At 38.8% G+C, this 20,208-nt stretch overlaps 2 protein-coding genes and 1 long non-coding RNA gene across 6 annotated transcripts in view; 2 read left to right on the forward strand and 1 right to left on the reverse strand.

Annotated features, from left to right (window-relative positions):
- LOC111341488 (sodium-dependent neutral amino acid transporter B(0)AT1) lies at positions 1–8,121 on the forward strand. The gene is made up of 9 exons (XM_022948472.2): positions 1–739; positions 2,523–2,980; positions 3,118–3,228; positions 3,949–4,158; positions 4,727–4,843; positions 5,065–5,263; positions 5,855–6,014; positions 6,505–6,667; positions 7,188–8,121. The coding sequence occupies exons 1-9, from the start codon at positions 490–492 to the stop codon at positions 7,389–7,391; spliced, it is 1,872 nt and encodes a 623-aa protein (XP_022804207.2). The 5' UTR covers positions 1–489; the 3' UTR covers positions 7,392–8,121.
- LOC148741398 (uncharacterized) lies at positions 6,815–18,622 on the reverse strand. Of its 2 annotated transcripts, none has more exons than XR_015993664.1 (2): positions 18,290–18,622; positions 6,815–7,371 (listed from the first exon to the last, which is right to left on the reverse strand). It is a non-coding gene; the product is annotated as an uncharacterized LOC148741398 (long non-coding RNA). The 2 variants fall into 2 exon arrangements; XR_015993656.1 differs by lacking the exon at positions 18,290–18,622 and adding an exon at positions 12,542–13,568.
- LOC111341486 (sodium-dependent neutral amino acid transporter B(0)AT3) overlaps positions 9,637–20,208 on the forward strand; it is a 20,622-nt gene continuing 10,050 nt past the window's right edge. The window contains exons 1-2 of one of the 3 annotated variants that reach the window (XM_022948468.2): positions 9,637–9,744; positions 15,518–15,818. In XM_022948468.2, coding sequence (XP_022804203.1) covers positions 15,557–15,818 — 262 coding nt within the window. In that variant the 5' untranslated portion in view covers positions 9,637–9,744; positions 15,518–15,556. Of the gene's footprint in view, positions 9,745–13,708; positions 13,795–15,517; positions 15,819–18,825; positions 19,214–20,208 lie in introns of those variants that run through there. The other 2 variants (XM_022948469.2, XM_022948471.2) reach the window with 2 other exon arrangements.

Raw genomic sequence — 20,208 nt, forward strand, 5'->3', positions numbered from 1 at the left:
TTTGTCATGTTATTTCATATTAAGTCCTGAAAAACGTAAATCAAATCAATTGGACATCATTTAAACTCTCATCAAGCACCCTCCTCGTATTTGTAAAAATCATGGAAATTCTCTTGTTACGATTCAAATGTTCCTGGCCGTCAGTCATCAGAAAACATCCGTGCTGATGAAATATTTACACATGAACCTCTATTGTAGGATCGTGAACGAACTATTACATGTTACTTGAGAGGGTTTTAAATTGATAATGCCCAGTTGTATTTCACGATCGCCGATACCAAACGGTTCCTAGTTGTTTTTACATAGATGGTCTAAAATCACGTTTAGCGCGCTTCTCTGTTCACAAAGGAATTATTTTTCAAACCAGTCAAACTGGTTTTTGTGTTTTGGGAAAACTGGTTTCTATTTATTCTTCGTCCCTCGCTTTATGAGCCTTCAGACGAATTGTGTCTTTGAGCCTTGGCGCGTATTCAGAGCGATGCGATCGTAATGCCAAGACAAGATAGAAAAGGCGACGGTTTAGTAACTCTGAATCTAACAGCCAGCCCTGAGAATGGGTACGATGAAGCGGAAGAGGGCAAGCTCGATTTCGACAGAGACGCAGCAAGCGAGGAGGTGGATGTGGTAAAACCGCAGACTTGGGGAAACAAAGCTGAATATATTCTCGCTACTATCGGGTTCGCGGTTGGATTTGGGAATTTATGGAGATTTCCGTATTTATGTCAGAAAAATGGAGGAGGTAGGGAGAGATTTAATGGATTTCAAATTGAGTCATGATACCGCGTCTGCGGTCATGAAACTACTAATTTACTATGTAAATTGCGGCGAAGGAGGGAAAATCGTCACTCACTGATAGTTCCCTTCCGTTAGCTCAATGATTCCTGCTTGGAATTAAAACGCAATAGTTCGTATTATTTGGTTTTACTTCCTTTACCATTTCTGCTTTAGGTTCTTGGGCCATGTTTTTTTTTTTTTTTTATTGACGGATTAAATAATTTCCTTTTAGGAAAGCACATGTAAAAGAACAATAACGTTCACAAAATTCGAGAGCCCCTGACGCCCTGTTGAGATAAGAAATCGCATTAGAAAAACTAGCCTTATTAAAATAAAATCAGCGCACTTTTAGAGCTGTTATAGCCTTAGATATCACGTTAGTAATGTTTTGTTCCATCTTAAGTTTAGCTGTACCCGTCGCTCCATGGCTCGATTTTTTAAGCCAGTCATCTTTTGAAAAAAAAAGCAATTGATTGAAAATTGGCAAACTGACCGCTAGTAAGTTATTCTCCATTGTTTCCCTGGAAATACTTGGTGGAATTGCAAATACATCAGATCGGAAGCAACGTCGAACAACAGCTGACAAAAAGAGCAACTTTACGGCTAGATAAAATGACAAAGCTCACGCGCCTTTCAAAATTTAATCACATGCACATGTCGAGGAGTCCCGCATTGCTCTTTTTAATTACTAGATTTACTCTCTTGCTCTTCGAACAATAAAAGAAAAACCGATGAAAATCGCACCTCCTTTGAAGCAGTGTAACCGAAAAAAAGAACTCGGTATCTCAGATTATCCTAGCGAAATTGTGATGTCCGTGCAATGAACCTTACTAACACGGCTGGAACGATGAATGCAAATTTTACGCTCGTCAGACGGTAACTCCTGGTAACAATAGGTCGACAGGACATTTACACAACAGGTTATATCTGTAAAAACAAATACCATAGAAAGAACACGGTTTGCCTTCTTTTCAATATGTCACTCCACTAGCCTTTTGCTGTATAGCTTTAAAATTTCGTTTTAAAAGAATTCTTGTGATACTAAGACGCTGCTAGATGGAGTTAGCTGGGATCACCTAATAGCCGTTCAAAAAGTTAACCGTAAAAATTTTTCCTATTTTCGACGTGTCATTTGTAAAATGTCAAAATGCAATGTTCCAAATTTAAGAAGGTATAATATTCTTTAACACTCCCAAAAAAGTGAAACTCGAAACTCTTTTAACGTATGCAATTTGCCTCAAAGTATTTTTCCTTTTGAACAGTTTCAATCCAAAATAATTTTTATGCGATTGAAAAGTGTATACGAAGAAGAAGTGATTTTGAAAAGCATTTAACAATAAAAAATTGCGCTAAAACATTTCTTAAAATCATTTTAAGATTAAAAAATTAAAAAATTTCTAAAAGTGTATCTTTGTATCGCATGCAATCATCTTTATTCGATCCGGCGGCCTCCAGCAAATGTTTTAGCGAGTCGGAACCCTTTCACGTATAAGTTTCTCTTTTTTTCCTTTATATTGGAAAGGGTTGTGCATGCAATACACGCAAAATCGTCATCAGTTCACAGAACTGTTTCCATAATTTATGCTTTGGTTGGACCAAGCTCTTTTTCAAAACCAAAAATGGAAGTTTATTATTTCGGTTTGTGACTAAAACGATACTAAATCTCTACATGTGGGCAGAGAGGCATGGCTAGTTTGACCATTCATGTCTTCTCTAATCAAAGTTATTTTTCATTTCTTCCATAAAAGGTGCGTTTCTAATTCCATACTTCATCAGCCTGATCCTCCTGGGGATTCCTCTCTTCTTCCTCGAGCTTGCCATCGGCCAAGGCCTCCGTCAGGGTCCCATCGGTGTGTGGAAAGCTATTCATCCCTACCTGGGTGGTGTGGGGCTGGCTTCGGTGGTCGTATGCGTCCTGATCTCTATGTACTACAACATGATCATTGCATGGTGTTTCTATTATCTTTTTGTGTCGTTTCAAGACCCCCTCCCGTACTCTACTTGCCCCAGCGGCGTGAACTGTACGGTGAATGAGGAATGCAAACTGGCCGGTCGAACACAGTATTTCTGGTACACTAAAGCCCTTGGTACAACAACCTCCATCGAGGATATGGGTGATTTCCAGTGGCATCTTTGCCTTGCACTAGTGTTGGCATGGATTGTTCTGTTTTTGTTTGTCAGCCGTGGTGTCCAGTCTGCCGGAAAGGTAAAACATTAATAAGCCTTGCCAGTTAGAGTGGTTCTCTCAGGAAGAAAAGCAAGGGCGTTGTCTGAAGACGACTCCGTTTTGTGTTTTGTTTTTGTAAACCTTTTAGAGTTATCTAAGTTCTCATTTGTTTATAGGCGTTGTATGTCACTGCCACCTTACCATATATCGTGCTGGCCATCTTCTTTGGTAGAGCTGTTACATTGAAGGGGTCATTAGATGGAATAATACACATGTTCAAACCTCAGGTAATTATCGGAAAACCGTGTTCATTTCTACTGTTAAACCTTTGCAAAAGGACACTCACTACAGGCAGACTCCTCAGATTGGAGCATTTTTCACGAGTCAGAAGTGATCGACAAAGCACACAGTCTATAGGGTATTGTGCGAGTCAGTGGGGGAGAGGGTCAAAATTCCATCCCGATGGTGGATACAGTTTAGAAATAACATTTCCTGGTGGCCGGGAACCATTCTGATTGATTTCTCAATTCTCTTCATAAATGAATAGTTGTACCTATTTGGCCGATCAGTATGGACTGTGTGACCTCCATTTTTACTTTAAAGAACTTGGCCCGATTACTATAGCCGTAGTTTAGAAAGTGAGCCCACGTTCGAGAATATCATCGAAGACCGAACTCGCCCAAACGGGAGAAATCGAGCCTAACAAAGAACTGATTATTATCGGCATAATGAGGCATCAAACATCTGAAGTAACATGCGTACCTGGAGAATTTGTGTGGGCCAAAAGCCAAAGCAACGAGCAGCGAAGCTCTGAAAGGCTTGGTAAGGAAGACGGGTCTTCAGAACAGGACTTTTTCTTATTGTCGGCTTCGAAAATAAAAAAGCGCCTGTTTTGCAGGCTACCACAAAAGTAGAGTATGTTATTGTGTGCGCATAGTGTAAACAACTTATAGAAAATATGAGATGATTTTTCCCGATCTTTAACTCCGCTTTATCTCAACATTTAGTTCTCCAGATTGACTTCACCTTTAGTATGGCTAGAGGCTGCAACTCAAGTGTTTTTTTCTGTTGGTGTTGGTTTTGGGACCCTCATTGCGATGGCAAGTTACAACCCAGTACATAACAACTGTCGGCGAGATGCCATTCTTATTTCTTTGACTGATAGTTTGACCTCAGTCTTTGCTGCTGTTGTTGTTTTCTCCGTTCTCGGCTTCAAGGTGAGGTTTCGGCCTGGAAAGGTAGATTTCTACCACACAAGTGAGCAAAAGGAACGGGAGAACGACTCACCCCGATAGCGTGTCAGGCGACTGGACTCGTTATGCGTTGGGATATTGCACGTAGTAAAAAGAAATGTGCAGTTCACTTAGTTACCAGGTTGAGGTTATAATAACATGTTTCTGCTGTAGTTGTTGTCGTCCGAGAACGGTTACAAGATTTTAATTCAAGTTTTTCAGCGTAAATAATTCAAAAAGACATTCTTCGTGTAGCTTCCGATGCGCTCTTTGTGACAATGTCAAAAAAATGCTTTTATCATTGGGCGTAATTGAACCCTTTCATGATTAAAGAAAGAAAAAATGACTGCAAGACTACCAATTTGTTGGCATCTTGATTACCTCACTGCGCCATTCTCGTAATACTTTCGTCGAGAAAAAACACGAGACGCCCTATTGAAGCTAGTTTCTAGGAAACTGCTCATTCCTCTGAGAGGACTCCAATGGAAAAGATTTTCAAATAGTTTTCTTTTTCTTTTTTGACAAACAAATTCGTTTGACTTTATTTTCGTAGGCACATGGATCGTACGACGAATGTTTGAGTCTATACGGTGGCGCAAACAATACTCACCTTCCACTTGGAATAACAATTGAGGAAAAATGCCATAATCTAACATATTGGCTTTCTGAGGTAAGGATCTAAATAGTGGCAATAAAAGTGAACGAAGATGTTCAACAAGTAAATTTTTACTAATGTCTTCTCAGAAATTCGAAAATCAGGAAATTAATCCAAATTAAAGGACAAAATCAATAGTCTCTTGCTTCGAACCTCTACGACTGAATTGATTAGGATAGTACTGAAATATCAGTCTCGGCACAAACCTTCATTTTTTAAATGAATTTCCTTATCAGTCGTTTCAAGGTCCTGGCCTGACGTTCATAGCTTTCACTGAAGCCATCCTGAAGCTTCCCTTGTCTCCACTGTGGTCTGTGCTATTCTTCTCCATGTTGTTGTCTCTCGGGCTCGGGAGCATGTTCGGTATACTGGAGGGTGTGCTTAATTCCCTGCACGACCAGAGGTTGATTCCTCTGCGAAAAGAAGTACTGACAGGTAAATTAAGTTTTACTAACTTTTTAGCCAAGTAACATAACAGAATTTCCATTTTGTGATATATTTTTTTCATTTGAGACTAAGAAAACCGTGAAGACTGATTTGATTCTTACCAGTCAATAATACGCCGACTACCCAAAACAAACTTCAAGACACAAGAGCAAACCTCGAATCCAAAAACTAACCACCGCTCCTGTTTGCGTTTAGTTAATTGACACCCGATTGACTTTTTCCTTTTCTAACACAATACGCCATAAAACCTGGAGAAAATGCACGCAGCTAGCCCAAAGCGTGAAGAAAAACCTTGAACAACCATGTCGGCTTATACCATGATCTTTGAGTGACTGCTAGTCTCCTTTGCAGCCACGGTTTGTTGGTGGAAAGAGAAAGCGTTGTGTGACAAGACCAACCAAAGGCTGCGAAGGAGACGAGGTGAAAGTAGGAGTCCATAAACATCGTAATGGGCTCCTAGTAAATGGTTACGGATGTGATCTGTAACGAAAATAAAAAATTGGAAAAAAAAACGGGGAACACTTTGCACATTCCAGATGACAAAATATATAAGCTTATAAAAACACATTTTGTTGTCAGGTCTAACGTGTCTTGTGTGTCTGGCGGTTGGACTGCTCTTCTGTCAGACGTCAGGAGAGTACTGGCTGCAGATGTTTGACAGCTTTACAGGAACACTTCCGCTTCTGTTCATCTGCTTCTTTGAACTTGTTGGTGTTTCATGGGTCTACGGCGCCAACAGGTAATTATTGAAAGATAACGCTGTAATTTCATCCAAGGTTTGAAACAGCAAACGTTTCATTATTTCATGGAATAATTCATTGGGGCGGGAGTGGAAAAAAGAGTTCTTGTGATCCCAGTCCGCATGGTGGTATGGCCATCTTCACTGACCCAATGAAACAAATAACTAACCAAGCAAGTAAAGGTCAGAAAAGACTTCATTGGAAGTAAATGTAAGAATAAACTATGGGTGGTACTCATGTAATAAATGTTTCTCGCCCATGCAGAGATTATTCGCCGCAGATCGTCTGAAGCTATGCGCCAGTGATTAGCGCAGATTTAGGAAACAATAAGGTTTCTAAAAAGTTCATTTCTCTTGCTATCAGACACACCTTTACCTGTGGTGTCAATTTATACAGAACAATTATCCCCCTGCACTAACATTCTTTCACTGGATACTCAGAACGATCGGCAACACAGTTCTAAACTATCTTTCGCGCTTTGATTTGCAGGTTTTACGACGACATCGAGTACATGCTCCACATACGACCTGGCTTGTACTGGAAAATAACTTGGAGATTTGTGTCCCCTTCGATAGTTTTGGTCATCTTTGTCTGGAGCGTGTTAAACCTTGGACTAAAACCGATTACTTATTCGGTTTGGAACAGCAAGGAGGTACCGACAACACTTCCTCGAATATCTGCATAAAACGGAAGTTGGGGGCTTTGGGCAGAGCATTTCAATAACCCGTCATATTATAAACGAGCAGGGGACTGGGAACGAATTCTTTATTTCATCAAATGAAAAGGCTTTGCCCGTCGCTGGGAATAAAAGTCTGTTTACTCAGTTGGATTTTTTTCATAACACATAAACATAGTAAATGTGGAACGATTCGGACGTCCCTCTAATCCATACTAATCTCTCGTCGGAACAAATCATCACACGAAATTAGTGGAGAGAGGATGGCGTTATACAGTAAGATAAGATAAAACCCTCGCTCGGTTTCTGCCATCCTCGTCGAGCCTGGTCATAGTTTGAATGGCTTTAGTTAACTAACAAAGGCATTACAAAAACGTGCCTTTCATCCTTTCATGACTGCATAATCAAACAGTATTGTTTACTGAGATTATCGATAATTTCTAGAGGATTATAATTCATAAAAAACTATTGACAACTCCTTTTTCTTTAATTTCAGGGCGACGTCAAGAATGTGGAGTATCCTAGTTGGTGTTTCTTTGTCATTGTGTTTCTCATCTGCGCCTCTTGTCTTTGTATACCAGCGGTGTTCTTTCTAAGACTGTACCAAAGAGTGACCTCAACGAGAAGGAGAGGTACGGAGATTGTGCGTGACTTGCTGGAATCGTCTGCAAAGAAACCGCCTGAGAAGAACACAGAATGACTTACATCTTTTAATCTCAAAGAGATTCCAGTTTTAATGTCATAAACATAGAATAAAACGGTATCAGTTCTCAGGTCTCTGAGAGTGGCGCGGCGCAAACTGAATGCTAAATGCTCTATTTCTGTGATGTTTCGCTTTCAAATGATGCTACAGAGACAACTCCTTTGCAGAAGCCTCAACCGTTTTGAAGAGCAAAAGCGATGCAGAGAAGAGAGCTAAGAATGAAGAATCAAATGAACTCAGTAGAATTTTCAGCTATCACAACATTCATTTCTTTGCCAAACACACATGTCATCACTCAAGTCGTCTGAATGTCTAACCACATTACCCACATATACTTTGTTTGGCGAGCCAGGAGTTTCAAAATTCCTAGAAATATATGACCCATACCGGGCGCTTTTCATTAAAACGGTGGGAGAGTCACATTTAAGAATTAACAGACTCTTTCCTGCCAAATTTATACTTTCCTCGTATCGTACCCGACTTACACACTGTTAATTCACATCAAAGGAATTACGATTGGTGAAACCAAACAATTTATCCTAACAAATCCTAAGGTAGAATGTCTTTTACTAAACGTAAAATTTACTCTGTGATTTCTACGTTGTGCAAAGTATAAATACCGTATCATCATGTGTTAAAATTAAAAGGTACGGGTAACACTTTTCTGTAAAAGATATATTTAGAAATTAAATTCTAGGAACGTGTGGCGGATATGACGCCGACATCATACTGATATCTTGATATGTAAAGCGACAGAAACTAAAATACCCCTTGTGAACACATTTCACTTTTCTGCCTATTATTGGTTTCGAACTAAGGAAAATAAATCTGATGGGTCAAACCGACCAAGAAGGGCGGTTACTTAGCACTTTCAGTATCGAACGATTTTCAGAGCAATTCATCAATTGGTTCCTCATCATAAGTCAGAAGTTTCGAGGTACGATCTTTCAAGTTTGATCCGCACGAGTTTTCAAATACGATAGCTTTGGGCTGGTACACAAGATCTAGATCACCATCTTATATCAATAAAGACATCAAACCATCAACACAGGGAATAGCAGGGTTACATCTCGGAGACGGGGCCAGACGGGTATTTCGGTTTCATATGGCAAAGTGTCTAAAAAAAAAAAACAACCGGCCTAACGACAGGTAAAAGAAGGAACGGTTCAATTAGTTTACTTTGTCATCCTATTTCAACTTTCACGTACTGTTACGTTCCCACCTTGAATCTCTTTGTTGCGAAATAAACCCTAACAGAGCAGCAGGTAACTCTCTCTCGTGTTTTGGCGGGAGAGTAAAGCGGGAAACGTGGCAACCACAATGGAAATGAAAAATGTCGTAATTTGCATATACTACAGCCGCCTTTAAGTAATACACAGCTGCGTAGAAATCATTTCGATTCGACTTCAGTCCCATCGATAAGAATCAGTTTTTAATCGATATGGATCAGTTTTTAATCAACTAGATTCCTTCCCCTTCCACTATGACCCGGCAAAATTCAAACTTCGATCACTGATCGCTCGACAGATTTCAAGAGCGAAAAATGCACTTTTTTTAGTTTTCATGAATAAACAATCCATGAAATTTGCTTTAGGAAATGAACCGCGACGAGTAGTTAACGAAATGAAGAAATTGAGCATTGTGAGCAGCACTGTGGTGAAATCTGAACCAGGGTTAGAGATGATCAAATGTGCCTTTTAAATGGAAATAAAGCCCCTGAAATAGATCACTACAACAAATTAGTGATGCATGAATGAAAAAGCGGCGGCAGTTACTGTAACACGCTCATCTCTCACTGTGCAATCTTGAAAATGCCAATGTCAAGTCGTTGAGTATTGATTAAAAGAAGTCTCTTTGAATTATATATATCTATATATTTCCCGGCGAGATTAGCACGTGCCTTCAAAACGATATTGAAGTTTCTCTTTCTCTTTGTAAACGAAACTTGCTAAACACCATGTTTACGGAAGGCTCTGTGGGTGAATTTTGATGAAAGCTCAGTTGAATCGTATCATGCTATTATTTCGCTCCAACAATTCATATTTTCAGAGAAATATCACGCAAAGACCAATGAAAGGAAGAAACAAGTGCGTCATACATTTCGACGCAATAGATACAGGTAAAACCAGAACGGTGAAACACCCAATACCGTTGCGTAATAGAAAGTGAAATATCGGAATGAACAAAGGCGCTGATTGGCTACCTACCTTCCCGCTTGATTTGACCTATTGTCCGTCTGTTAATGCAAATTAAAATTTCAGCTGGGTTGACTTTAGCATCGAATTATTGGTACGTATTCCACGTGGTGTTTAGACGGTGATTATTTGCGTCCTTTGGATCTCTATTATTGGTATGTTTAGGGTGACTTTTTAGTAGATAGATCTCATGCTTGAACTTATTAAGACAGCTCTCTGCGATTAGTTGGTCAGGAAAACCGCACAGAGACCACTGTAGAGTTTTCAAAGTGATTCAAAACACACGGCGAAGCGAGGCAAAAGGTACCTTAAACACGGGAAATTTGATGATTTCAATTGACTACAGCCCTCTTCTTTCAACAAAAAGATCGTTCGCTACCTTTCAGTGACTCCCAATTCATTCACAAGTTTTTTATTTTGGCGCCCTTGGTACTAGTAGAGTCGTTTTTACGCGCTTGCCGTAAACCCGAACATGTGAAAACATGTAAACACCGTTGGCGCTTTGTCGGAGTTAAACATTAATAACTGAAAGGGAAGAAATGACTAGTCAGAATTTGATTTCTCGTCACACCGGGAAACGGCTTGAGACAAAAACAACGGGAAGTGAACAAAAAATGCCAATGGTTTTATATGCCAAGGATGCGTTCTGTTCATTCGAAGCTCCCTGAAGCCCTCGAAAACGTATCTGCTATTTAAGATTCTTCACGTGACTTCTGTAGTGTACACTTGCACGTGGCGGAAGAACTTTTTTCTTGAATAATTCCATCATATCGTTGTGGAATTAATGGAACTAGAGTGATTTCATTTGACTTGAGTCATAGGTGATCTCTTGGCAATACTTATTATTCAATTTTCTGTACAGGTCTCACTAGAATTTGTAGTATTGTTATTTACCTCACTTGAAATATGTACTTTTTACTTGAATGAAACCTAATATGATCGATCAAATCACTCAGACTTTACCATTCGGCAGTTTGTTTTGGATAACATATAAAACTGATATTTTTTTTCAGCGTTATGGAAGGTTTCTGACCACCTTTCGAACAATTTGTACTGTTCTTAACATTTTCGAAGATACGTTTTTGTGATGGAACAATATGAGGCAATATAAACAAAACATCGTCGTTTTAGGTGACACGGGATTGAACTGTGTCGCTATTTTACGGGTGACTTACTTAAGTATGAAAGATGTGCTTCATGATCGGTTGTATTGAATAGTCCATTTTACAGTTGTGTGCTTGGTTGCCAAGCCTTTGAATGGGAAGCTAGGGTTGACCATGTTATGATACAAACCTTGCTGCCTTTCAAATGTAAATCACTTTGTTATAATGCTAAGTAGATACAGGTCTCTATCACAACAGGGTCACCTTCAGCCTCACTCTGAATCAAAGGCTTGGCAATTAAGTACACAACTGTTAAATGGCCTATTTTCTCATAATGAAATATAAACATAGTCATTGGCATAAAAGTGAAATGCACTGTTGTGTGTATGGATCAAGACAACGTTTACCCAGTCAGTGTATGCTAAGACGGAGAAAATTTCATTTTAACTGAACAATTTCTCAAACCCGTCTAGCAGCCACTATTTTTGGGTGCGTGATTCAGACTCTTACAAAACAACCAGCTTTGCATTTAAAAAAAATTACTAGACATTTCAAAAGAAAGAAATGAATGATCGATAGTCCTTTTGAAAAGTTTTTATCTAATTTTGCATAATTATAAGAGAACAAAAACAACGATAAGGAACAGTGTCTTATCTGGCTCGAAAACGAGGTTAGTCACATGAACCCTTAGCAACCAGGCCGGCCATGATTGTGGAGGTGTCTTTGGTTAAGTCACTATAGTTGTCCTGACAACATTTGCGTTTCAGTGAGGTTAAACGCTTTTTGAAATAATAAATTGATGCTGGTTTATGTAAGGATGTCTTAAGCAGCACTTTGCTACTTGGGGCTCTCCTCTTATCATGTGCAATAAATTGCAGGTAAATAGTCATGAACCGCCATAGTTGGGAGGTGAACCCGTTGGTTCTTGGCGAAACATTTGAATTCGGCACGAGTGAAAACAGAAAATTTAAAGAATTACTGTGGAGGATTTGAAATAAGAACCTGATTTCAAATCCACTCGGTCATACTGCTCCCACATCTTCAAAAAAATTGCAAATGCAGAGTTCCTCCGTTTGCCTGCCCTTAAACCACTGATAAAGGTATCCATGGTGTTTAGAACAGGCGTGAAAATCAAATTTGTTTCGAAACAGTTCGTCTCATGTTCACGTGATACTGTTTAGCCCCAAGTGTCGTTTTAAATGACAATATAATCATAATTTGTTGCGACAAGTGTTTGGTGCTGTAAGTGGAAAGTTTAGAGTTAAATTTCAAGTCACGGTATGTTTTCGGATTAGCACGCGATTTTGGGGGACCTGCTAACAAAAACTATTGTGCGAAACAAAATAAACACAATATAATTTGACTACTGTTTACTCGCGCAAAGTTGGTGGTTCAACAGTCTTTTATTTTTCGATCGCTTGATTTAGACGACGCAGAACTATAGATATCTGTAATATAAACAAACCATTCAAAATTCGCACATGATGTGCATGGACGTTGGGCCATGTGATTGGCAGTGATCTGTTTTAACTGGTAACGTACGCATACACAACAAGTCCAGCATAGAACTTCAAAGAATAATGGCGCATTGCTTTCAAGACATCCAGCTGAGGTGTATTCAAAATTTGTCATCTAATTTCCCATATTTATGCATAACAAAAACGATACGACAACAAAAATTAAGTAAATGGTGTTGCCTTGTCTGGAGGTGGTATGTGCAGAAAAATTCTCTCTCTTCTTCCTGCAAGGTAGCCTTGCAAAACGGAGAATTCTCCATTTTCCTCAAAAGAGGGTTAGTATTTATAGCAATGTTACTTGAGTACAGAAATTTCAAACAAAAATATGTTACCTTCAGCAGACACGCTTGATTTATGAACTTCGTGAACTAGCTTGCACTCCACGCATGCGATATATTTGTAACATCAAACACTGATTTCAACAAACGAGAAAAATATCGTTGAGACCCGAAATTACAGTACCACATCTCCAATGAGTTAAAAAATATTTTGAGAACCTCTTGACCGCGAATGTGACTCGGGAACACCATCAAATGAAATCAAGTGAAACTATCACTAGACTTGCAATTAAGGTAAGTGTGACTTTTTTTTGTTGCACCGTGATCCGTGAAGTAGGTTTTCATTCGCAATCTCACGGTTCACTTCACTGAAAATGCGCCAAGAAGATAAGAATCTACTTGACCTACTGAACCGTTTTGCAAAGACATAAAACTGAGTTACGTGTGTTTAAACAACAATGGAAGGCCTCGAGGCCAAAGAACCCGTGGGAAACCAGAATTTGTTCTTGTTTTCTTTTCGAAACCTTTGGTATACTGGCGCTAAAATTTTATTCCAATCGACGCACAAATATATCCTCATTAAGAGTAAATGGAAATCGATAAGTATAAAAGTAGCTCCTAACATAGGACGTTTCTGTATTGTTAGTTGTCGAATCACGTGGCAAACATGGTGTTTTAATTTACTTGTTATGGAATTGTTTCGCTTTCTTGCGAAAGATGAATGAAAACGTGTTTTGAATCGCCACCAACATAGTATGTGGATTCATAAACGAACTGTAACTTGCCAGTTCTGAAGCTTTTTAATGATGTGGTGGCGAATGACGAAATATCAACTTTTGATCCTGTATAATCAAACACTGAATATTGAAATTCCAACTTGAGCTTGTCTAAGTTTAGCGTGTGCATCTTTATGTTTATGTTTCCTGTGCAGTGAACCAACTGATACTTAACAGGATACTTAGCGGGAAAAATAAAGGAATTTGTTTTCGTAAAGTTTCCAACAAGATTCCAGACGCTCAGTGTGAAATAATAAAAGAAAACAACATTTAAGTTCAGTAACGATTATAACAACTATTGTCTTGAAAATTCCGTGTATGTCTTGGAAGGAACCCAGACATCTCAGAGGCGTGACAGGTACAATAGCTATTATTGGTTAATATGCCACATCCTGTAAATGCCGGGAATAGACAGGTACACAGGTCACGTGTTGAAATTGTAATAAAAAGAGCTCTCTTAATCTTTGCCAAGTTAGCCAATTGCCCGGCTTTCGTCCCTGTGCCAAAGTGTCTGTCGATCAACCTTAGAAGGTAAGAACTATGTCATAAATATCATTCTTAAATCTTTCCAATTATTCATGGCTTCCACAGTTTGGCCCATTCATCAGTACATTTTTAAGTGGATCAAAACATTAGGTCAGCACACTTTTCTAGTTCGCAAACTCTTTGAAATGGCCATATTTTGAAACCGAATTTTCTCATAAAACATCAAAAAGAATAACGGAATCATAATTTTGATTTTCAGGAACCTCTATTAAATCAAATTAATTAATTGACTGCACATTTCGATGGCACACAAGGAATTGGAAGACTGATTAATAACATCTCTGTTTTGCATTGCGAAATCTATGCGTGAGAATAATTGTGTACTACAGAAGAGTACGCTATCAAGCGCCCAGTATTAAGAGCATAAACAAACAGAAATCATTTTACCTTATAATCACAGAATTAATTTATAATCGAATCATGTACTGTTGCCGTTATAATGCTTTTGCCGGCCACGACCACATTTTTGAATAGAAAGTCCGGCCTTTACAGGTTTCAAACTCGGTTGAACAAAACTGAGTTAAATTTGACAGCACCACTTGTCGTCAGTTTGTCGGCCGGCAACCACAATTTGGGAGTTTCGCCCAGTAAGTCAGAGAAATCTTTTTTCCAATTTACGAAAAACTTCCAACTTTCCACGAAATTGTGAGCGAGTTGTCGCGCCTCGCGTGATTTTCGCGAGCTCCATGAGTCCCAAAAGACATGATCAACCTTTGGCGGGAAATTTCTCGGCCCCCTCTTGAAGCGTCACATGGTATTTGTTTCGCTTCAGTGGTGAAAGTTGTACCACATGCGAAGTTTATAATACCTGAGCATCATCGAATTTACCTCCAAGTCAGGACCTAAAACGCTGTGTGGTAACATTCATAGGTCAGCTTAGCGCCTTGAAAACACTGGCTTCACTTTGAAGGAAAGAGCAAAAAATTAGGGCCTCAACACACTTGGCTCACCTGAATAGAGTTGTCACATTGTTTTGACAGCTTTGTTGACGTACTAGGCGCCATATTTGAACTCTTGACGTCACAAATAGACGAATTTAGTCGCCTGTAGGGGTTCTGTGCATGTGTGTGTGTGTGTGTGTGCTTTTTTTTTTTCAGCAACCACTAAGATAGGCGTTTGGTTTTTCAAGTAGGCGAAGGGACCTCAGAAAAGTTCAATTTCGACTACAAATTTTCCAAAAAGAGAGTTAATCTTTTCGACTCGCATGATCACTCATTTTTTTTTCTAATATCTATACGGGTCAGCTCTGGCTGAGAATAGAGTAAGACAATTTTGTTCGAGTTTTCCTTCCTTTTTTCTCAAAAATTGTCACATTCATTTAAACCTGAGGGTACTTTTTACAGTTTAACCTGTGTTAAAGGTCAAGCTACAGCTTAAGGAAAAAAAATCCAGTGATAAAAACTGTAAGTAACCACAGAATTCGAATGTTAAACATTTCATCCGACATATACTGTTAGCATCTACATTCCCAAAACGCACACTTCTGATTAAACGTGTTATAAACCTTCAAGAAACGGGCAAGTAGACTTAAAAGATAATATAACAAACGAATCTTAGCAACTTGTGAGGAAATATTCAGCCCTTAGCTAAAAGTTAAAGAGCGTAAATTCAACGCGAAGGAGAGCCATATGGTTATTACCATGCATATTAAGCAGCTTTGGTCCGCGTGACCAGCCATCGTTTCAGTGATCACTGTTTTGTTTTGCAGAAACGTAGACAGTGACTTCATCATTTCTAAGGATTACAAATGGCCAAAGAAGAGGATCTTGAGTATTCGGACACCAAGAAGATAGCCTTCAACGTCGAGACCGAGGAAATTGAGGAGATCAATAACCCGCATCCGACCACCGACATTGAAAGTAATGGAGTAACCGTGCGTATCTACGAAGCTGATAGCGACCGTGGCAAGTGGGGCAATCAAATCGAGTTCGTTCTCGCAGCCATCGGATTTGCGGTTGGTCTTGGAAATGTATGGCGTTTTCCCTACCTTTGCCAGAAAAATGGTGGAGGTAATATGGCATTTTCTTTACTACTTGTTTTGTCGGCAACTAAGTAAAATCTTTCCACTAAGATGTTTACTGGTAGTAAAATGAATGCACAAGAAAATGTTTTCAAGAAAAAAATATGACCATTTCGCTAGCTACGAAATTATCTACGTATTTCACATGTGAATTCTGTTTCTACGGAGAGTACTTTTTCAAGTGTCTTCATCGAGTTAAAACGTGATATTTTTAATTCATCAATGGAACCTTCCGCATGATAAATTGACTAATTTTACGACCAGGACGGAACAAAAGTTTTCGCTTTATTTTTGTTCTGAAATTCCTGTTCGAATTGAATTTTTAAGCTTTATCACTTTTGTAGGACTGATTATGCTTCACGACGTCTCTTTTCTGCTCTTATCCATTTTCTCCTTGTATTCTATTTACAAGTAAACAGAGCTTGTCCGCCATTCATTCGCATTTGACCACAATGACGAAGTGAAAAATAGCGATTCCAAAAGACGCCGTCATTCGACTAAGTGTATGTATTTCTTGAATATTTATTCTGCTATATTTAAACAAAAACTTAAATTCGAAAACATTTTATGAAAATATGAGAAAATAGAAAAGAAACTGTGAATTAAATACTACGCCACAAATTCACCTAAATCGATTTGCATGACCGCGAACGCAGTTAGTCATAAAATATAACTATCCACACGCATAATAAAATAAAGTGGATTTACGGAGAAAAAAATCGCCGTTTATTCCTCACTCTTCTTTCTACCTCAAGGCTCTTTTTCAAGCCCATCACTACCACAAGAAAATCGAAGTGACGTTTTTCGCCTTCTGTGCTATTGTTATAACAAAGTGTTCAGTTTTCCTCCTCGATCTCGTTTTCCGGCTAACTTCTGTTAGCTTGTTATCAGTAGTTATTTCACCATAAATTCTTATCAATCACAAAAATCTTTTTAATTCTGTATCGTTAACTCAAATCAAAAGGGCGAGTACTTCGAATAGCAGAGGGCAATTTATTTTTCTTAGTCAATGACTTTTACGCCAACGTTCATTATCACGTGTATTTGTTTACGTTTTTTTTCTTCCCGCCATTAAGTTCGAGCGTTATGTATCATGTGACGGGGAACTTCTTTGGGCGACGAGTTGCAGCAGTAATCGGCATACTTTGTTTTTCACTGTTTTACCTCAGCGGCCACTTTTTCAGTTCACTTTTAGAGAACATAAAAGGAAGAAAAATATCTATTTTTAAATCGAAAGCCTCTTTTCATCATTTTTTTTTTCTTTGCCATCAGGAATGATGTGATTCAGTACATCTGGAAAAAAATTATCAACCAATTTTTACCACTTTTAAAAAGAATAATAAAAATATCTCCCCTTCTCCCAAAAAGAGACAGAAATGGTATTGTCATTTCGGAAAGCCTAGGACCAAACTGGTGTTGATTGTGTTGCTAGCTTAATTCAGCCATATCTAAACCGTGATCTTCCTAAGTTCAAAGAGAAATCAGAGGAAAATCTTGAAAATTGGGCGGACTTATTTTCAAGACTTCTTTTCGCCACAATTTTGGGATTCCTAGGACTATAGTCAATAAGTTGTGGGATCAAGTTATTGACATAAGGGAGCATTCATTATTTATGGGAGGGGGTGGGCTGGCAAGATTTTCAGTGAGACTAAATAACAAAATATCCTGACTCCGCTCTATGAAAATTAAAAATGTTGTGACTCCTCCAGTGGTAATTGCAAAAATAGCGAGCCCCCCTCCCCCCCAAGACTATCAAAGCAGCTAGGTTAAAAGAAGTGAAAAATATCTTTCAGATATTTAGTGTTGTTGCAGAAACACCTTGAAAATACAGTTGTAGAGTTTAAAATCTAAAGTTGATGTAAAATGGGTGACATGATATAAGAGATATCCTATGTTACTGTGTCCAGCTTGGTATGGTACTGTCTGCAAAGTTAGCTATTGTTCCTTATATCTTACATGGTGGGTAGTAGAAATGTTCTACAAACTTAAACCTACATTTGTAGATGATATGTAATAACAAAAGCTTTTGACCCCCCTACATTTTTCCCAAATTTGTCTAATGACCCCCCATTTTAGTTCCTGAATTTATCATGACCCCCCCCCCCCATTATTCTTGCCAGCCCTCCCCCCGCCATAAATAATGTAGGCTCCTTAAAGGTATATTGAATTTCGTATACCTTACAACCTTGTTTGCATGTGGTTTAAATTTTCAGTGTGGTATACAAACGGCTATCTCTAGTCTACTTGAATACAAACGTAAGTTGGGGCAAACGGAAACTGCTCACATTCCCATATGCAAAGGGAACTAACGAGTCAACTTGAATACGGAAGTTGTGTTTCCCCCGCTGTTATGAAATCGGACAGTAAAAATCATTGTTACAAGAGTGCGTATAGAGTCTTTTACAAAATTAAAAGCAAACGCGTACACAATAAAGGCCGAAAGAATATCTTCAAACTTACCTCGGTTCTTGTTTTATTCTCGTCTTGTTCTAACTGGAAGGTAGTAGGCAGGAGATTCGAAGTAAATGTTCTAGTTACGGAGCGGAGACGAATTTCCACGATCGAATTTGGGCTGGAATATTCAATTTGTTTGGAGAGCGTTTTTTAAATTATCCAGAACTCTGCAGAGTACCTCCCAACAGGCTTGAACCGATGTCACCGTAAGTCTACAACACAACACTGGTTAACAAACTGTTTCAAAACGAAAAGAAAGCCTGTAAAGTTGCACCTCTTTTGTCTACAAATGTTTAACCAACTGACCATTGTGCGCGAAGAAACAAATAAAATGTAAATATCAAATAAATTAGCTGGGAAAATCGCGGCATAAAGATTGGCACCTGTCAATTATGAGCTTGTAATGTACGAGTGGTTTCCTTTTATTTCATTCAGACTTTAGAATTTTACGAGCAGTGCACTTGTATTTTTCAGAAGTCGGATCATCATTATATGGTGTGATTTAGTGCTTTTCTACGAGAAAAAAGTTGCTCAAGGGAACGAAAGATTCCAGAAGTCATGAATGAAATTTGATCTTTCCACGTGCATCACATCCTTCACTGTTTGTTTTCATATGCCCCTCAGAGGTGAAGCAAGTGTGCAGTTGATAATCGTCCGTTCGCTGAGCTAGAGGTTCCTTTCCAGTCATGTCTCGTGCAAATTTAAAGGATGGCGTCGTAAATTTAACTGTCACGGAAACTCGGGGGAAAAATTTAGAAGTCCCGGAACAAAAATCAGCCAAAAACAGCGATGTTGTACCAGAGGTAGCTGTGGCGGACGACAGAGGAGGATGGGGAAACAAGATAGAATTCATTTTGGCCACTGTTGGCTTCGCGGTCGGTCTTGGAAACATATGGAGATTTCCTTATCTGTGCCAGAAAAGCGGAGGAGGTATTTTATCTGACATCAGTTCTTGGCTGAGGCCTTTTTGTCTGGGGCAAACCTCAAAATGTAATCGGTTGAAAGGTTACTAAAACCATGGAGGTCTACCCCCGATTATTATTAATCACAGGTTAAAATTGGCGGACCGGCAATCTTATTTGTATTGTTGGTAATTGAATAACGCCTGTTTCAAAATTTTTCGGGTGGAAGATTTTATTTTACCTCCTTTGGTCTGAAGAAATTTACGCATGAAAATTATATTCAAAAGAAATTTGAGATCAGACCGGCCCATTGACGCGAAATTAATAGCATGAGTACTTGAAAATCGTGTTTGAGATATCTTATTAGCCGTGTTTTACTGTTTTACTTGGTGAACTTCATTGTTTAGTTTTAGCTATTTAGAAGCAGAAGGCGAAACGGATCAAAGTAATTTCTTTTGAAATTAGACCTGCGTGCGACACGTATTCGCTCGTTTAGATGCAAACGATTTTGATGTTTGTTTAGCTCAAGTACGTCTGCCTGATTTTATCAACGATAAATATTTCCTCCACAAAATACGAAGAAACGCTTTATCCAAAACAAATTGCGTGTCCCGCTTATCTCGGATAATTTTGTTTTTGTCGATTGCTTGTGTTCATATTCACGCCAAAATTCCCGCGGCAACTACTTCATTGATTTTGTGTTGTTTACCTTTTAAAACTAGAGCTTCTCACAAAATTTTCGGACGGTTGATATAGTAAAATACTTGCATACTAAACAAATGGTTTGGTCTGCTGTTGATCGGATTTTTGAGGGCTTAGAATGGTGCTGTTGAAGCAGTCACGCTCTTGGACGTGTGTGACTGGACTATGTTAAGGCTCTTTTGTGACAAGCCGCAACCCGCTACCCGCTTTTGTTTTGCCCAATATGTTTCGCGACAATATTTCACTATGGTTTTGAAAATAAATCTATTTGTGAAGTGACTGTTATTATTGTAAAATATTGTACTCATGGTCGCTTTGTTT

Source organism: Stylophora pistillata, chromosome 1 (genome assembly GCF_964205215.1).
Source record: "Stylophora pistillata chromosome 1, jaStyPist1.2, whole genome shotgun sequence".
Taxonomy (NCBI): domain Eukaryota; kingdom Metazoa; phylum Cnidaria; class Anthozoa; order Scleractinia; family Pocilloporidae; genus Stylophora; species Stylophora pistillata.